This window comes from Stegastes partitus, unplaced genomic scaffold (genome assembly GCF_000690725.1).
Source record: "Stegastes partitus isolate 25-593 unplaced genomic scaffold, Stegastes_partitus-1.0.2 Scaffold1296, whole genome shotgun sequence".
In the NCBI taxonomy this organism is placed as follows: domain Eukaryota; kingdom Metazoa; phylum Chordata; class Actinopteri; family Pomacentridae; genus Stegastes; species Stegastes partitus.
In genome coordinates, this window is record NW_007579027.1 from 126,265 (window position 1) to 142,579 (window position 16,315).

The window sequence follows — 16,315 nt, forward strand, 5'->3', positions numbered from 1 at the left end:
AAAGTTACTTCAAATGGTTAATTGTACAATATATGTTTTTACCAGCCACTTAATGTAGCTTCTTATTTCTAACCTGACAGCTGCAGTTGGAGCTCTTAAACTTTAAACTTTACTAATTTAAACACAGCAGGAGGACACGAACACTGTTCCATAATGAAGGATATGCAGAAGTCATTTTAGTTTTTGGCCAAATCAAAGTGAAATTGTTATTATTGATTGAACATTCTCGGTGGTAAATACCATTAGACTGATATGTTTTGTAATCTGTGTTTTATTAGAGAGTCTGTATCGCTCAGAGAGACTATTGTCAGGAAAAGAAATGGAGAAAGGATTTAGCTTCTTAAAGCCAATTTAAATATGAAAGTCTAGTCAGGTTTAAAAAAAAAAAAGAGCCACCTCCATGACATTAAAAACTCTGACTTTAGGCTCAACATATCTTAATAACCTATTAATCGTGCTTCCCAGTTTAACCCGTCTGCTGTCCTGCTTAAACAAATAACAAGACTTTCTATCTGCAACTTGAAGTATGTTGGAGAAAAATCAAGAAAAAAGCATTATGTATATGTCCTATTTATTTAGGGTGTCAATGTTACCAAGAATACCAGTTAGTTTTATTTATAAAATGCGTTTGGGTGAATTAAATTTACATAATTTAGTGAATTTTCCTTTTCCAGCTTTGTATGCATGAATCGTATATCTACTGCTACACATCTGTGGTAAAGCTTTTGCATGAGAAGCTTTACGTTGTTCTTGATGGTAACTTGTAAAGCTGTGCTGTTTCTTTTTGTCAATAAAGGCGCTTCTGATTGTGTTTAATGTAATTAGACGTTTATAAGAAACCGAGGTGATGATGATATGTGATGGTTTGCTGCTGCACAGCTGGTGTGTTTAACTGGGATTAACCTCAGGCTTTTGGTTTCAAGTCGGCAGCCATTCCTGTTGTCAAGGTGATAGTGGAGCCAGGGGTAAGAAGAAGCCCCTCCTCTTTTATTTAAGACCCTCAACCTTCATCCAAAAGTCAAAGCATCAACATCTTTTTCGTTGTGACTCTGTGGCTCAGATATGCCTAAAACATTGAGATTTTTTTTGTTTGTTTTTTTTTTTTTTTGCCAGAACTTCTGGTCTCACTTATTCAGTAAAATGTGAGAGTTTGTGTTTGAACTCTCAATGTTTGTCAAAGTCTTGTTTTAAATCCACCTGGTTTGTTGCATTTTGGCACCAGTTTGAATCTGCTGACATGTTCGTCGTCCTGTCTGGGTGCATGGCATGACACAGAGGGTTAGGTAACAGGGTTTGCTCTTATGTCATTCCTCATTTCAGCAAGTGTTTGCAGTCAGATTACCAACACTGTGCGGACGTTGAACTGCAGTTGACGTTTCTTGTTGAAGGTCTTATTCGTTTGTAATGTTGAAAGACATGTAAAGCTCCATCGTTGTGTCTGTATGAAAAATCTGCAGTTTGTCTTTCTGTTTGGAGTATTCTGTCTTTTGAATCAGTCATCGTCAGTCAAATGTATGTTCAAGGCCTCCATGTCTGCTAGCCGCATGCTGTTGAAGACAGAATTACTCTGCATGCACGATGATTGTTGTCATTATAAAGATGTAGGAAGATCACAAATGGGAGGATTTTTTAAAAAGTTTTTTGCTTGTTAGCCACCATGACTCATGCGTGATTATTAAACGAATGCATGTATGACTGACTGACGGCACGAATGAACAGGTGGTGAACCTTTTGTTTCTTTGTTCCGTAACCACTTGTCACCTCCTCCACCTCAGAACACAGAGGACAGCGCTCGCATCTCCATCACCTTCTTCCGCCTCTTCAGGGTGATGCGATTGGTCAAACTGCTGAGCCGAGGGGAGGGAATCAGGACTCTGCTGTGGACCTTCATCAAGTCCTTCCAGGTCAGGATGTAGCATATACAGCTGGTATTTTTTTAATCTGAAATAATATAAATCAGCAAGATAAAAGATTACACTCACCAGACATCAAACCTCTACACAGCACCTCACAACACAATGACTTTGTTAAAACTACATCTGACTCATGATGCCAACTCACCTCTGATTGTATTACTGCTTCACTGTCTTAAGTTTTAAACCATTAATAACTCTGCACTGATCAAAACAAAATCTCATATGAAATCTTCTGTCTGTAGTGTAGTTATTATCCCAACCAAGTTTACTTTAAAGAGATGCTGCCCTCTGCTAGCCATTATTTTTCCTTGTACTTTTATGCATGAAATCATTCAACTGTTTTGAACCTAAATTATCATTTTTATACATTATTCATTGTAATTCAATAATATCTTACATGAACCGTGTTATGTTTCCCCCCCTGCAAAAAACCCCACACAAGATGGCAAAGGTCATCAAAAGGGAAAACTAACAAAACTGGATGGTTGGGACATCGGCTTTCTCAAAGGCAGTAGAGGGATTTCTCCTAACTACCGCCCACTGAGTCTATCAGAAGGATAGAATAGCTAAAACAGGGCATGTCCCACAACACAACTTAGGTAGGAGTCACTATTTTGAACGGGGTGTTTTGGAAAATCAAATCAAATCATACTTTATTTATATAGCACTTTTCATACATATAGCAACGCGAGGTGCTTTACAGCATTAAAAACATTGTCAAAGAAAGAAAAAAAAAAAGCCAAGAAAACCCGTCCCCCCCACCCTCCATGTGTACACATACGGCTACGCATACAAACACGCACACACATTCTCACCACTGACCATATGGAGACATGGTCTGGCACTGAGGCCTGTGGAAAACGCCACCAATTGGGGGCTGTCCACACTGGGAGGAGTCGCAGACCATGACCACTTTGGGTGCTGGCACCCGGACCCCTCCGACCCCGACAGACAAGGGGACCCCCACACCGAGGTGGGGAGCCCCCCAACCAGCCGGGCCGAAGGGATCCGCAGACTGAAAAAAAAAACTAAAAGCCTCAAAATATAAAAGACCCGATGTAAGATAAAATGAAAATTAAAAGAGTAAAATACATGCAAAGAAAGAAACAACTTAATTCTCATTTTCGGACACTCAAACTCAAAATATCCCAAGGAGGACAGCTGATGGTGCTGCCTCCAGAGCCACACTCCCCAACTGAGATGAGTTGTAAACCTTCATGTATCCTAGCTGCCAGGCTGATTTCCAACAGCCTGCAGCTGAGCTTTACTCAGCAGATGCTGTTGTTACAATGACACTGTGCACTGCTCATGTTTCAAATTGAAGATTTTTTAATCAGTGTGCCGTTTCTCTTTTTTTCCCACTCAGGCTCTTCCCTATGTTGCCCTCCTGATAGCCATGCTCTTCTTCATCTATGCTGTGATTGGAATGCAGGTAATGTGGTCTCACATGCAATTACAACATAACTGTAACCTTTCCATGACACCCTGCACGATATGTGGATATATCAATCTGAGCACTATTTGCTGACTCCTTGGATGATTTTTAAAAAAATCTCTTTTTAGGTGTTTGGGAAAATAGCAATGGTGGATGGAACACAAATCAACCGTAACAACAACTTTCAAACCTTTCCCCAAGCTGTCCTCATGCTCTTCAGGTTTGTTTGTTTTTCTAACTTGACCTGTTTAAAGTCATTATAAGTCATCATACATAAATCCTGCCCGTTCTGCAGATGTGTCACTGCTGTTTGTTGTGTTCTGTGTTAGATGTGCCACAGGGGAGGCCTGGCAGGAGATCATGCTGGCCTGTCTGCCAGGGAAACTGTGTGATTCAGAGTCGGACTACAACCCCGGAGAGGAGAGAACCTGCGGAAGCGGCTTCGCTATTATCTACTTCATCAGCTTCTACATGCTCTGTGCTTTCCTGGTACTCACGCCTCACCGTGTTCAGTGCAAGAAATGTTTGAGTCCACACTTGAGTATTCCTGTGTACAATTTAAAAAATGTTGCATGTTTCAGATCATCAACCTGTTTGTAGCGGTCATCATGGATAACTTTGACTATCTGACACGTGATTGGTCCATTCTCGGGCCACATCACCTGGATGAGTTTAAGAGGATCTGGTCAGAATACGACCCTGAAGCCAAGTGAGTACTCAGCAGCCACTTCAGAAAGTACTGTTATATATCTTCTCTGTTTATTTATTTTTCTGTGCACTTTGCATCACTCTGTGAGGTGTCGATTGTTTTGTATGAGGGTACTTTACAAAGTTCTTGGTGTCACCAAAAAACCTCACAGAAGAAAGATTGTTCTTGCATTATTTTGTAGCGTTATCTCCTTTAACTTCAATGCACTTGGGCCACGGATGTAAAGAGAGAGGAAGGCTTCCAGATGACTTGATGCTTTTATTCCAAGACAATGTTTCCGTCCACACAGCATCATGTGGCAGAAGCAGCAACATGTGGCTTTGAACTGTTTCCCGTTGATCCTTACTTACCCAACCTGAACTGTCTGACTTTTGTTTCACAAACTTGCTTGGTCGCCACTTTCAGATTGATAATGAGGTCATGCCTGCTGTTGAGGAGAATCTGTAGCCTCAAGTGAAACCTGAACATTGGTGGACCGAGGGCACTGACGTTAAAGGTGCTTAAAAATAATGCAAGAAAAATCTTTCTGCTGTGATGTTTTCTGGTGGAGCTGAGAACGTTTTGAAATACCCTCGTATCAGTCAAATTAATCACTCTCTTCAATTACTTTTACTCATCAGGACTTGTGGTCAGAGTGAAGGTTGTGTTTTGTGGTGGTGTAATGCATTTCATCTGAGCGTACCTTGTTGTCAGGGGGAGGATAAAGCATCTTGATGTGGTAACTCTGCTGAGGAGGATCCAACCTCCGCTGGGCTTCGGCAAACTCTGCCCTCACAGAGTGGCCTGCAAGGTGAGTTTCCACATCTCATCGACATGCTCGCAGCTCCACAAATGGTGAAATATAGATGTAAATCGATTGCTTTCACAGTGTTTGTCTCACATTGGATGCCTCCTTGTTAATCTGCAGTTTGAATTCTGTTGCAGCGTCTGGTGGCGATGAACATGCCCCTGAACAGCGACGGGACCGTAATGTTTAACGCCACTTTGTTCGCTCTGGTGCGAACTGCTCTCAAGATTAAGACTGAAGGTGAGTTTGCACCTCAAGTCGTCAGGGATATGTAATGTTTTATTATCGTGGAGCCTTTTACAGACTGGTACAGTGTGACTGAGCTTTTTTAGCTGTGTGTTACTATCCTGTGCAGTAAAGAAGAGTATTTAATTTGCAGCATTATGACTATGAGGTAAAGCAGATGGAGCAGAGAGATGTGTTGTAAATACTGCAGCCTTTAGGCATAAAATCGACTTGAGATGAAATCCCAAACAAACCACTGCAGCAGCATGATAGAGGCCTGACTTTAGTACAGAGACAAGGAAGCTACACACTGAGGTCTGTCCTAAAGAAGCAAGAAAAATAAATGGAAATCTAGAAAGTAAGGTAGATGAAAATGAATTACATCATCTGTCAGTGTCGAGGCATAAGAAATTAAATGAACTGACCTGCACCACATTAATATTAGTGAGTTACACTTGAATGCTGCATCTGCAATAAGCAAAAACTAGGCGTATTTACTCTGGGATGGTTCAGGCACTGTTTAGAGTTAAATAAAAATCATGCTACTTTGATTTTTAATATAGTCTCTTAATCACAAATGCGTCCTGAGCTTCTGTGGTACGTGCTAATTAAGCATTATTCCACAAGAGGGAGTTATAGATATTTATTAAGCCGTCTCTCCTAAGTGTCCACTGCAGATCAAACAAGACTTACAGCTTAAACACTCAAGATTTGTTTGGATTGTGTTGTGACTGTTGTATTCAAGATTCAAGATTAACGTTATTGTCCCAGGTGTGGGCAATTTGTCTTGGGCTATTTGACCCATGCTGCAGCCAACACAAGCAGACACAAACAGGGAAAAAAATACAGTTAGTAGATAGAATAAATAAATATATGCATACATCAAATAAAAGAAGAATAAAATGAATATCTTAGTCTAATTTCATGAATCCAAAGACATGGCACTTTAAAAAAACGAAAAAACAATTAGAGCTATTTTACTTTTTAATTAACCTCATTGAACAAATGGAATTTTTAAATCTGTTCAATCGGCAGCGTGGGATTCTGAGCCTTCTTCCAGAAGGTAACCACTCATACTCTGAGTACAGAGCATGTGATGGATCACTCAGGATCTTGTTGGCCAGGTGCAGAGCGGCCTGTTCATAGGTGTTTTGTAGGGAGAGGTTGTATGTGTAAGACAGAGACAGAATTGATACTCTAGGTCACGTACAACTCAATACATCAGTTCATCTTTGTGTAGATTCTCAGTGATTCAAGTCAAAGTCATTTAACCCTATTCAGGACTTTCATGTTGCCATACGTAGAAGGTCTTTCGGGGGCCATTGAGCAAAATATTTGTTGGTATTCATTATAGACTTTTATACTATGTTAAATACATTTTCTGATAAGCAGACGTATTTTTGCTTCCAAATGCATGACAAATGTCCCTCTTTTTATATTTAAAAAAAATCTTCAAAAATTAAAAAACAATACCTGTCACCTAAACCAAATGGCCTGAGGTCCAAAAGACCCCAAAAGTTCTGAATAGGGTTAAAGATCTCCAGTAAAACACAACTGGAATTCCTACTAGGTTTCCTAAGTTGTAACTAACTACTAGGTATTCCCAGGTATATATATATAGCTATCCCCAACCTTACATGGCTAATAGCCTGTGAACAAACCTGAGACTCACATTGCAAGATCAGGGATGACTCACAATGCTGTTGGCGGTGAGACTTTCTCGGGAAAGATCTCAGGACTGCACCTTAAGTAACTCATAAATGATGTTGCAGCCTGCCTCCTCTGTTTACAGTTTCTGTTGTTTGTACTTCTTCCTCCCTCTCTGAAGCCATCTGTCTCCTCTGTCCAGAACGTGGACATCCTTAAAGGCGCAACTTTCATCTTTCAGACATGGACGGACTGTTGAGTCTTGTCTTGAGTAGCTGCTCTCCAGTGTGGAATCACGCACTTGTGGAACAGTTGTTAAGTTTCTTCTATAAATAGGTCTGTGCGCTCCTCGGCTTGTGTTTAAGCGTTTTTACGTCAGGGTGGACCAGTTGGCGTTGCAGAGTTGTAAGGCATCTGAAGTGCACTGGTATGTTGTGTTTGGATTGAAGGTTCTCAGACGGACCAGCTCCATGACAACATTGTTCCGCTTGGTCGAGGATGTTTTTCTACCCTTTAATAAGATTACAAATACATTGCTGGGATGTCTATAAACTTATTATTGTTAATGTTATGGAGAGTGAAATTACGTTATTGCAATGGGAGGGTGACCTCACTGACCCAAAGACGTTCAAATCTAACCGCTTTTAGAGTGAACACAAACTCTTTTCTTAGTGGCTCACTGTAAATAGGTTTTAAATTTAAAAGTTATGGTTTTTCATACTGAAAAAGAATCCCCACTCTCAAAACGAGGAGGTTGAAGTCAGGCTCTCTTTATTCAGCAGTGCATGGAATCTCCCACAACACAGGATTATGGGAGAGGAGCTCCCCGAGCAAAAGGACCATCAGTGTTTATATTCTTCTTATCACGCTACCTGTGGAGGGGCAAGTTCTCTCTGTTCAGAACAGTTTGCTTTTGTCTTATCATGGGAGGATTGTTTTTTGTTTCGTTTTCACCTTGCATAGCACTGCGTCATTCATTTCTCTTTCATCCAGCACAGGAACGTAGCTCACTGTGGTAGGAGTGTAGCTTCCCACATCAGTAGCGTATCTGTCTAAGAACTCCTTCACATTCTTAGAAACTCATAAGCCACATGGAGAAACAGAAGAACAATCCTTTTCCAACGCATGCCATCTAAGAAATGCTGAGTCAATCTTTCCAAAGACAAAACTTTTTAGGGGGTGTAGCATCGCTACTCTGGTTGGCCTCAAACCATTAACCCCTTAAGTGACTCTTCCATAATTAAGCTACAGCAAAGTTGCTCTACTGACATGAAAATAGTTCCCCAAGAAAAAAAGATACGCTTACATCAACTAAAAAAACAGATAATAAAGGATAACCTATGAGCTTATGATTGATTGTACTTTCACAGCTTTTTTCTTCTTCTTCTTCTTTTTTTCGTGTTGTTTTTTCCTTGTCTCTTTGCTGTCTCAATGAAGCCCCAGTTGTGACAGCTACAGTTTATTGCTTTTATAATACGTGTGTGTTTTCTTTTCTCTCTGCTTTGGTAAAAACCATCTCAGCTCGGTTGTGTAAAATTCTGATGACCTCCAACTTACGTTGCAGTGGGTGGGTGGATGGATTTTCTGTGCAGTATAGTGTTAAGGTCTCCGTCCTAAATGTGCACAGAACAGTACAAAAAAAGGCTTATTGGTTGTTTACCTCTACAGCCTTCCTGATAAAATTGCTTTCCACCAAGCTGTTTTGTTTTTTGGTTTTTGTGTGCGTGTGTGTGTGTGTAAAGACTCAGAATTCTTGGGTTTTATTTTTTAGCCCAGGTGTCATCCACATATTTGAACCAGTGGCTGAGTTTTGTTCCCTTTAAAGGGCTCAGTGCTCTGCTTTCTGATTCCTTCATGCAGAGGCTGGCTGACACTGGAGAGCCAGTGGTACAGCTGTGAAACCCTCATTGTATTTAAAATTGGTTGTAGTTAGGCAGACGTCCAGCAGGTCAAGCATCTACTGCGCATGAAGTTGGGCCTGTTGTTTAAAGAGCTGTCTTGCAGAAGTTGTTTTCTGATGATCTCCATTCCCATATAGGTTTTTCACATGTAATATAATTCCTGTTGAAGCTCCTAGTCTATCCATCCATCCATCCATCCATCCATCCATCCATCCACCTCTTAATCCTCACTAGGGTCATGGGGGGCTGGAGTCTATCCCAGCTGACTCAGGGTGAAGGCAGGGGACACCCTGGACAGGTCACCAGTCTATCACAGGGCTACACTTAGAGACAGACAACCAAGCACACTCACATTCACACCTACGGACAATTTAGAATCACCAATTAACCTCAGCATGTTTTTAGACTCTGGGAGGAAGCCGGAGAACCCGGAGAGGACCCACGCTGCACGGGGAGAACATGCAAACTCCACACAGAAAGTTCTCGGGCGTCTTAACTGCGACAGCGACAGTGCTAATTACCGAGCCACCTTGCAGCTCTGAAGCTCCTACTATTACACCAATATATTGTCCCATTTATTGGTGCTTTTAACCAAAACAGTCTGACTTAGATACATGTTTAGAATCTCAATCATGCTTGTCAACTTCTCTGCCTTTTCTAAGGTAACCTGGAACAAGCCAACGAGGAGCTTCGAGCTGTGATCAAGAAGATCTGGAAGAGGACCAGCATGAAGCTGCTGGACCAAGTGGTGCCCCCTGCTGGTGGTCAGTGGTCATCCTGCATTCACGCACTGTTAACGTGTCTTCTTCACAGTTCAAGCACTTACCTCCAAGTCCCCTCTTCTCTCTGAACCATTCTTGCTCACATAGGGTCCGTCTCACGAAGCAGGTTCAACAAACTCTGAGTCTAATCCTGAACTCTGTGTTGATCTACTCTGAGATAGGAAACTCTGAGTTACTGGTTCCAGAACAGCGGATCGGAGTTAGCTTAATCAACTGGGAGTAGTTTCGCATGCACCACAACTATGAAAAGCCAGCATCAATGGACCCCTAATTTGACGAGTCACCATGGCAACGGGGAAGCAGATTGCTGCGTTTTTCACCCACTAGAGTTGGAAATCTTAATGCGCTCATACGGCAAGTTTGAAAACGTTTTTAAAAAGAAGTGCAACACCGCGGCAGCTGCAAAACAGAGGCAGAATATTGCTGCTCGGGTCAACGTAAGTTTAAATGTCGTCCCGTGCAATCACAACAATATTACAGGAGAAAACGACTTGAATGGTAGCCTATTAATTTATTTCATTTAGGAGCAATCCCGTGGGGGAGACGCGAACTTGACAGCAGCTTAAGATACAATATAAAAACACTGTTCAAGTCTGAAGTTGCAGCACAATGTCACTCACAGGATATAATTTAAAGCTAATTTAACAGATCTCTACATCATTCACCTGCAGTCCTGTGGAGCTCCTCCTTGGTGGCTCTGACGGGTTTATGTCGAGGGAAAACGGCAAAGATGGTAAAAGCCGTTTCAGGGTGAGGCACACTGCTCTGAGCGCCCTGCATACAGGTGCCTTACTCAGGTGCTCTGCATCTTCGACATTGTACAGAAAACTTCCATTTGCAGCGCAACACACAGTATCTGCTGAGATGTGAGAGCATGACTACTACTGATGCTGCACATGTAAGGACGGATTAGGTTGTATGTAGATGATGGATTGTGATGTGAAATGGTACCGCTTAATGTGTTCATGTGTTCCAATGACAAAACGATACATAGCCGACCATGTTAAAAAAAAGAAAAAAGAAAAGCGAGGTGACTAAATCATTTGCCGGTGCGGCCAACAAAGACAGTTGGTAACGCCAGTGCTACCGTTGGAAAAGTTAGTCTGGAGCCCTGCTACATATATTTTACTTTTAGGTAAAAGCATGCACAATAGTTGCACATAGAATAAATAATAATCAAAAGCAGAGACAAATATTTAACAATATGTTAAGGTGTCGTTACATTTATGCAGTCTTTCAATTACAACCGGCCCTTTGAGGGCAAACACAATGCATATATGGCCCGGAATGAAAATGAGTTTGACACCCCTGCTCTAGAGTTTTCACTAAACCTGCTTTGTTATGGGTTCCATAATCTGAAAACCTGTTGCATCTTGCGTGTGTTTTCGTTAGAAATAAAAGCTTCATCAGAAATAAAAGCTTCATCACACGGCACACAGGTCAAAGCCGCAGCTTTTATCAGGTAAAATGACTCACATTGCCAGGCAGAGCATGAAGCATAAATCATGATCTTATGTAAGATTTGTTTACACTTGATATTTGTTATAACGTTTGCAGGAACAATCAAAGAAGAAAAACAGTTGTATATTTCTGCTTACATTTATTATTGAAAGAAGGAAGTGTAGCAAGAAACGTACAGGAAATGTATAAATTGCATGCAAATAAGTAAACAATTCATCCTGAAAAGGGGTTCACATTCCTAGAAAGGTTGAGTCACTGATCTAGAGCACAGTGAGAATCAATAAATTATGATTCTCGCTGGAGCCTATCCCAGCTGACTCAGGGCGAAAACCGGAATCAGTCGTGAGCCAGCTTCAAACTCACGACCTCCGCATCGGGACCGTTGCCCGATACGGGGAGTGCCGGCTCAACCTAGTGAGCTATTGTGGCACCATAGTGAGAACAGTAAAAAAAAAATATTAAAGACCTCAACAGAGTTACATCTAAACCATCGGAGACAGGAGGGAGTTATTTTAATGGGAAAAAAAAAAAACTATAAATATCCAACCTAAGTACACAGAAACAGCAGCCAGATCGGGACTCACAATGAAATAGTTTTAAAATGTAATTAGATGAACAGTAGAAATATCACATATGCTTTGGGCATCAATTAGATGAAGAAGAATCAGATTAGATGCATATTAACAAACATTATGTTCCTCACATCAAAACCAACAAATGACTGCTAATAAAGTTTAGAAAGTAAAAAGCTTATTTTTCAAGTGTAAGTGAAGCAAAGAGGCAAGTTTAAACCCCGTCTGGGACAGATGGCGTTTCACCGAGATGAAAGGAGCCATCAACCATCAAACTGGATGATTTTTTTCTACTCTTTTAAATCTGCATTCATGACCTTAAACCACCTCCAAGCTCCATCCCTCAGATTCGCCATCACAAAAGATAAACATTCTTTGTAACTGTGTCTCCAAAACACTCAAAGCTGTCTGGCGCAACCGTGGAAAGTTTCTGGAAGGTATTTTTCATTGCTGCGGTTAACACTTCAGCTGTACTAGACAGTAACTCAGCCTATCCGCCCCACCTTCCTCCTCCTACATGTAGTCAATTTCCCTTCGTTACTGAGCTTTGGGGACAAAGAACCAGCTATTGGCTTTGCCCTCCTTTCCACTCGACGCCAGCAGTTTTGACTGATGGACCATTGTTTTGGAGATTTTTGCAGATTTGTGATGCATTACAGTTGCTAAAGGTGTGGTGTGATGAAAAGGGTGGCGTGTAGGATCTCAGGTCCAACCACAACAGCACACTCATACTTTTTCGAGATAAGAAAGTAGGTCAGTTTCAGAATTCACTGTAAGAATAAGTCTGAGCTGTCGACCGCAAAGGAGCAAATTACTGACTTTCAGCAGCCTTCTGTATCGACTGAGTAGATATGTTTGATAGATAAAAGCAGGAGGTTGATCGCTGCAGGAAATGGTAAACGTGGTGAGGATTAGTACAGGAGAAACCTTCATCCTGCCTTTAACCAAAAAAACAAAATATACGAAGACAAACACCTCTAGACTGTTAAGATATCCTTTGTCGTTCACACAAACGCTCTTAAACCCTGTCAACAAGTCACAGTTGAACTAGTTCTGTTCATTCTCAACCTCACTGTCTCTGGTCCTCTACTTTTCCCTCCTCCATCTCTGCTCTCTCTGTCATATTGAGTATATCTCATTGAAACAGACAGAAACACTGTAAATATTTTCATTTTAAATGCTTTCATATGCTGTTTGCTTCTTGTTTTGCCACCCGATGTTCCTAAAATGATCTTCAGTTTTATCCACAACATAAACAGAAATCCTCACAGCATTAGTTGTACTGTTTTACCGTAAAAATGTTAACCCTCTGAACCCCAAGTATTTTTATTTTTTTTGCTCGTGTCTCATTTTTACTCACTGTTGGCTCATTTTTCTCCATCACATAGAGTCCCGACCTCTGTGGAAACAGAACAACCATGAGTAGAAGTAGAGAGAATTTAAAATGTCTAACGTGCTATGAAAAAAAGAAGAAGCTAGAATACTATAAATAGTCACAGATAAACCGAAAGTTGAATTTCTTTCATTATTTATTTTACCAAAAAAAAGCAAAGTCCTGGAATCATCCTGTACATCATTTTCCCAAGTGTCCACAGGAGTTACCAATACTGAGAAAAAAAACGGTGACACTACATGCTATAGATGTTTAACTACTCACATTTTTAGTTTCCACAGTTACTTAACTCTTATCTGCTTTGTGTAAACACTGCCTGCAGTTCGTCGGTCACAGATGAGTCACTGATAACTTTTGAACGTGTTGAATAAAATAGAAGTTTTGATGTAATATGATGATTTCCACTTACTAGATGGAAAGACACATTGCTCATGATTTACTTAAAGTTCTGCTAAAAGTTGAAAATCTGACGATTCTTTCTGTTCTTACAGTTTTTGGTTCCTCATAAATGGTGTCATTTTGGCTATTTTTAAAAAATATAGCATTCCCTTTAAACCCGCCAGCAGGTTTTGGGGTTCAGAGGGTTAAACTAGAGATTCTCCAGCAGGTTTGATTTGGATTTGTCCAGAATATAAGGCCAACCGTGCACCTCCTTCAGAAATAACTTTTTTTTGCATGCATCACTTCATTGTTTCATGAGGTCAAGCAGGAAATGAAGCTCACATCATTCATGGCATGCTATTGTTGAACAGCTAATACCAGAATGAAAACGATTAATGCAGTTCTTTTTTCAGCCTTTACTTTGCTGTAGTTTTGTCCATGTAGCTGCTCCAGTGTCCTCCTGTGCCGACTGTGCTCTAATGTGATTCTGCTGCATGTCTCTGTGTACACTAGTTCGCTAACCCCGCTCTCTTTTCTTTTGACTCTTTTCTGCCAAGCTTCTCTCCTCCACAGCTTGCTCTGCTTTCAGTCACTCGCCCTCTTTTCTTGTCTTTCTGCCGTCCTAAGCTCTTTGGAGCAGTCCTGTTTTAGTCTGGTGGCATGAAACTACTGATACCTCTCTGAAAAAACTGCACCAGGCTCTGTCCAGAAAGAAAATCAGATTCCATGTCCCACGTGCAACTGTACCAGTTCTTTGCTTTCTCCAAAGTCGATTGACTATTAAGAAAAATAGAATTTATCCAGTTTAACAAAGGAGTCAGTTAAACACTCAGTTACTGTCTTTAAAGTTTAATTACATCAAAATGAGGATGCTGACTTGTATAAAAACATAAATAAAGTAAATAAATGCTTTGGAAAAAACCAGAACACAGTCGAATAGATCTTTATTGTCATTGTTAAACAACAACAGAAGACAGTTTAGCAGCTCTTTGGATTAGCAGCGTAGAGTCATGAAATTAAATTAAAATAAAATTGCACTGTGTATGAACAAGTTTGAATTATGTATAATATCATAAAAGAGCAGTGTGATATGAAAATAAGAAGATTCTAATCCAGTAATTGGGATTTATGTTCATATGTGTCCCTGAAAATCTGGATTGGAGATTTAAGGACTCAAGTTGGAGTCGTAGTTTGGTGAAGGTGGGACATCACCGACTTCTGACTTTAAAATAGAAAAACATAGGTTTGCTGATGCTTTTTTGGCCTTCTCTCTGAGCAGAGCCTTTTGTAGTTTCTCTCTGGCTGCGACAGGTGATGTAGAGAAACACGTCGGGTGCTTTAACGTGGATCATAATTAGATCACATCCACGTCTCTTTTTGAATCATTGGACTGAAAAACGCCTCCATCTTAAAGCACCCATCCCGCTGACATCCGTCGCTTTTGCTCGATTCAGCTTCAGTAAAAATGGGTCGAGGAAAGGTGGCAACAAAAAACCACACATTTCCTGTCTTTATTAGTGTTCAGCCTCTTTCCCCATTCTGCTTCAGCAACCGCTTATCTGAGGGAATCAGACGCTTGTTTAGCCTTCCTGCATGGCAGATAGTGTGTGATTAGTCACAGCTTCTCTTCTGGCTTATAGTCTTTGTTTTCCCTGGTAGAGGATCTGTAGATCTGACCTTCGTGTCTCTGCACTCTTTTCTCTGCTGCCTTCTTGCATGAGCTTCTTGCTTTGTCTGTCTCTGAAAATGTGGATGTTGAATGTCGCTTTTTAATGTCACGGTAGATTGTGTGAGAACAGCTGCTCGGTCACAACATTATATCTTCTAATCAGGTGTATTTTGCTTCACTTTGCTCATCAGTTTTGTGCTCCGTATGTGGCTTCTTGGTTTGGTCGAGTGTTCCATTTGCCACGCACGTTTGCAGAGATGAAGCAAGATGGGAGCTGCACGTGTAGATGTTATCTGTTGCCGCGTTCAAACTTGCTGCTCTTGTCTGTGTGTCTGTGTTAAAGTCATTTGAAGAGGTTGACATTAATCAGTTATCACAACAACTGTGCATACTTCACATGCATTCACTTCAAGAGTGTTACATGTTTGTTTTTGTGCGCTGGGTATGAAGGTGATGGGCCCTGAAAACTATGCATGTTTAACATGCTCCAAAAGCTCTGACTACTCAGTGATGCAGCTGTGTCTGTGTTGGTCAGCCGTGATCCCGCTAACATTATGTTTCTTGTGAACGATAATCTGAAGCATTTGAAGATTTATGGCATTTTGTTAACATACTACAGTTTCCGTTAACATGATTTGCTTTATTATCAAGATATTGTCTTTTTATTCAACCTTCTACAGCAGTTGACCTTCGAGATGTTTTACTGATAAAGGACCTCAGTTTTGATAGTGCGCTCTTACATAGTGAGATCGTAGTGGATTAGACAGATGTATCTCTATGATTCTTTGTTGAGGTGTTTAGAGATGTTGGTGTTGATCTGGGAGGCTTTGGTGTGTCTGGTCTGTTCACTCAGATGACGAGGTAACAGTGGGGAAGTTCTATGCCACCTTCCTGATACAGGACTACTTCAGAAAGTTCAAGAGGCGCAAAGAGCAAGGTCTTGTGGGAAGGCGCTCCTGGGAGAGGCTCAACACCACCTTGGCTCTACAGGTGAGTGAAGTACAGTTTGTGTCATAGACTCAGTCCAGCAGTAATTACATGTTTGTCTGTGTTGCTAAAGCTCAGCATTCGTCTCCTACACCAAAATATTGGTTTAATCATGAACTTACATAGATTTTAGTAACCACATAACCCAAAATCTGCCTGTCATTTTCATAAAATACAGTATGTTTCAGAGAATTGATATCAAAGCAAGACTTAGACTAAAAGGAAAGACTATAAATACCGTTGTTGTTGCAAACTCCTGTTCCGACCTCGACTTCCAGCAGGTCATTAAATGATGTTTAAAATGTCAATTCCATTAAAGAAAAGCTAAAGTTTCTCACGTACCCTGAGTGTTATCATGGCATAGCTTGGATTTATTTGTCCAAGTTCTAAGAGATCAGTCTGAGATTTCTGTCTGTGTTGCTCACACCACTGACACGTTAAGCAGCAACA

The 16,315-nt window shown here is 40.8% G+C and overlaps 1 protein-coding gene across 1 annotated transcript in view; it reads left to right on the forward strand.

Moving 5' to 3' along the window:
- The window catches only part of cacna1db (calcium channel, voltage-dependent, L type, alpha 1D subunit, b), a 118,960-nt gene that overhangs the window by 89,074 nt on the left and 13,571 nt on the right, over window positions 1–16,315 (forward strand). The window contains exons 30-39 of the mRNA XM_008298233.1: window positions 909–965; window positions 1,776–1,904; window positions 3,283–3,348; window positions 3,480–3,571; window positions 3,681–3,840; window positions 3,933–4,060; window positions 4,754–4,850; window positions 4,985–5,087; window positions 9,283–9,384; window positions 15,732–15,868. Of these exons, the coding sequence (XP_008296455.1) occupies window positions 909–965; window positions 1,776–1,904; window positions 3,283–3,348; window positions 3,480–3,571; window positions 3,681–3,840; window positions 3,933–4,060; window positions 4,754–4,850; window positions 4,985–5,087; window positions 9,283–9,384; window positions 15,732–15,868 (1,071 nt within the window). The remainder of the gene's footprint in view (window positions 1–908; window positions 966–1,775; window positions 1,905–3,282; window positions 3,349–3,479; window positions 3,572–3,680; window positions 3,841–3,932; window positions 4,061–4,753; window positions 4,851–4,984; window positions 5,088–9,282; window positions 9,385–15,731; window positions 15,869–16,315) is intronic.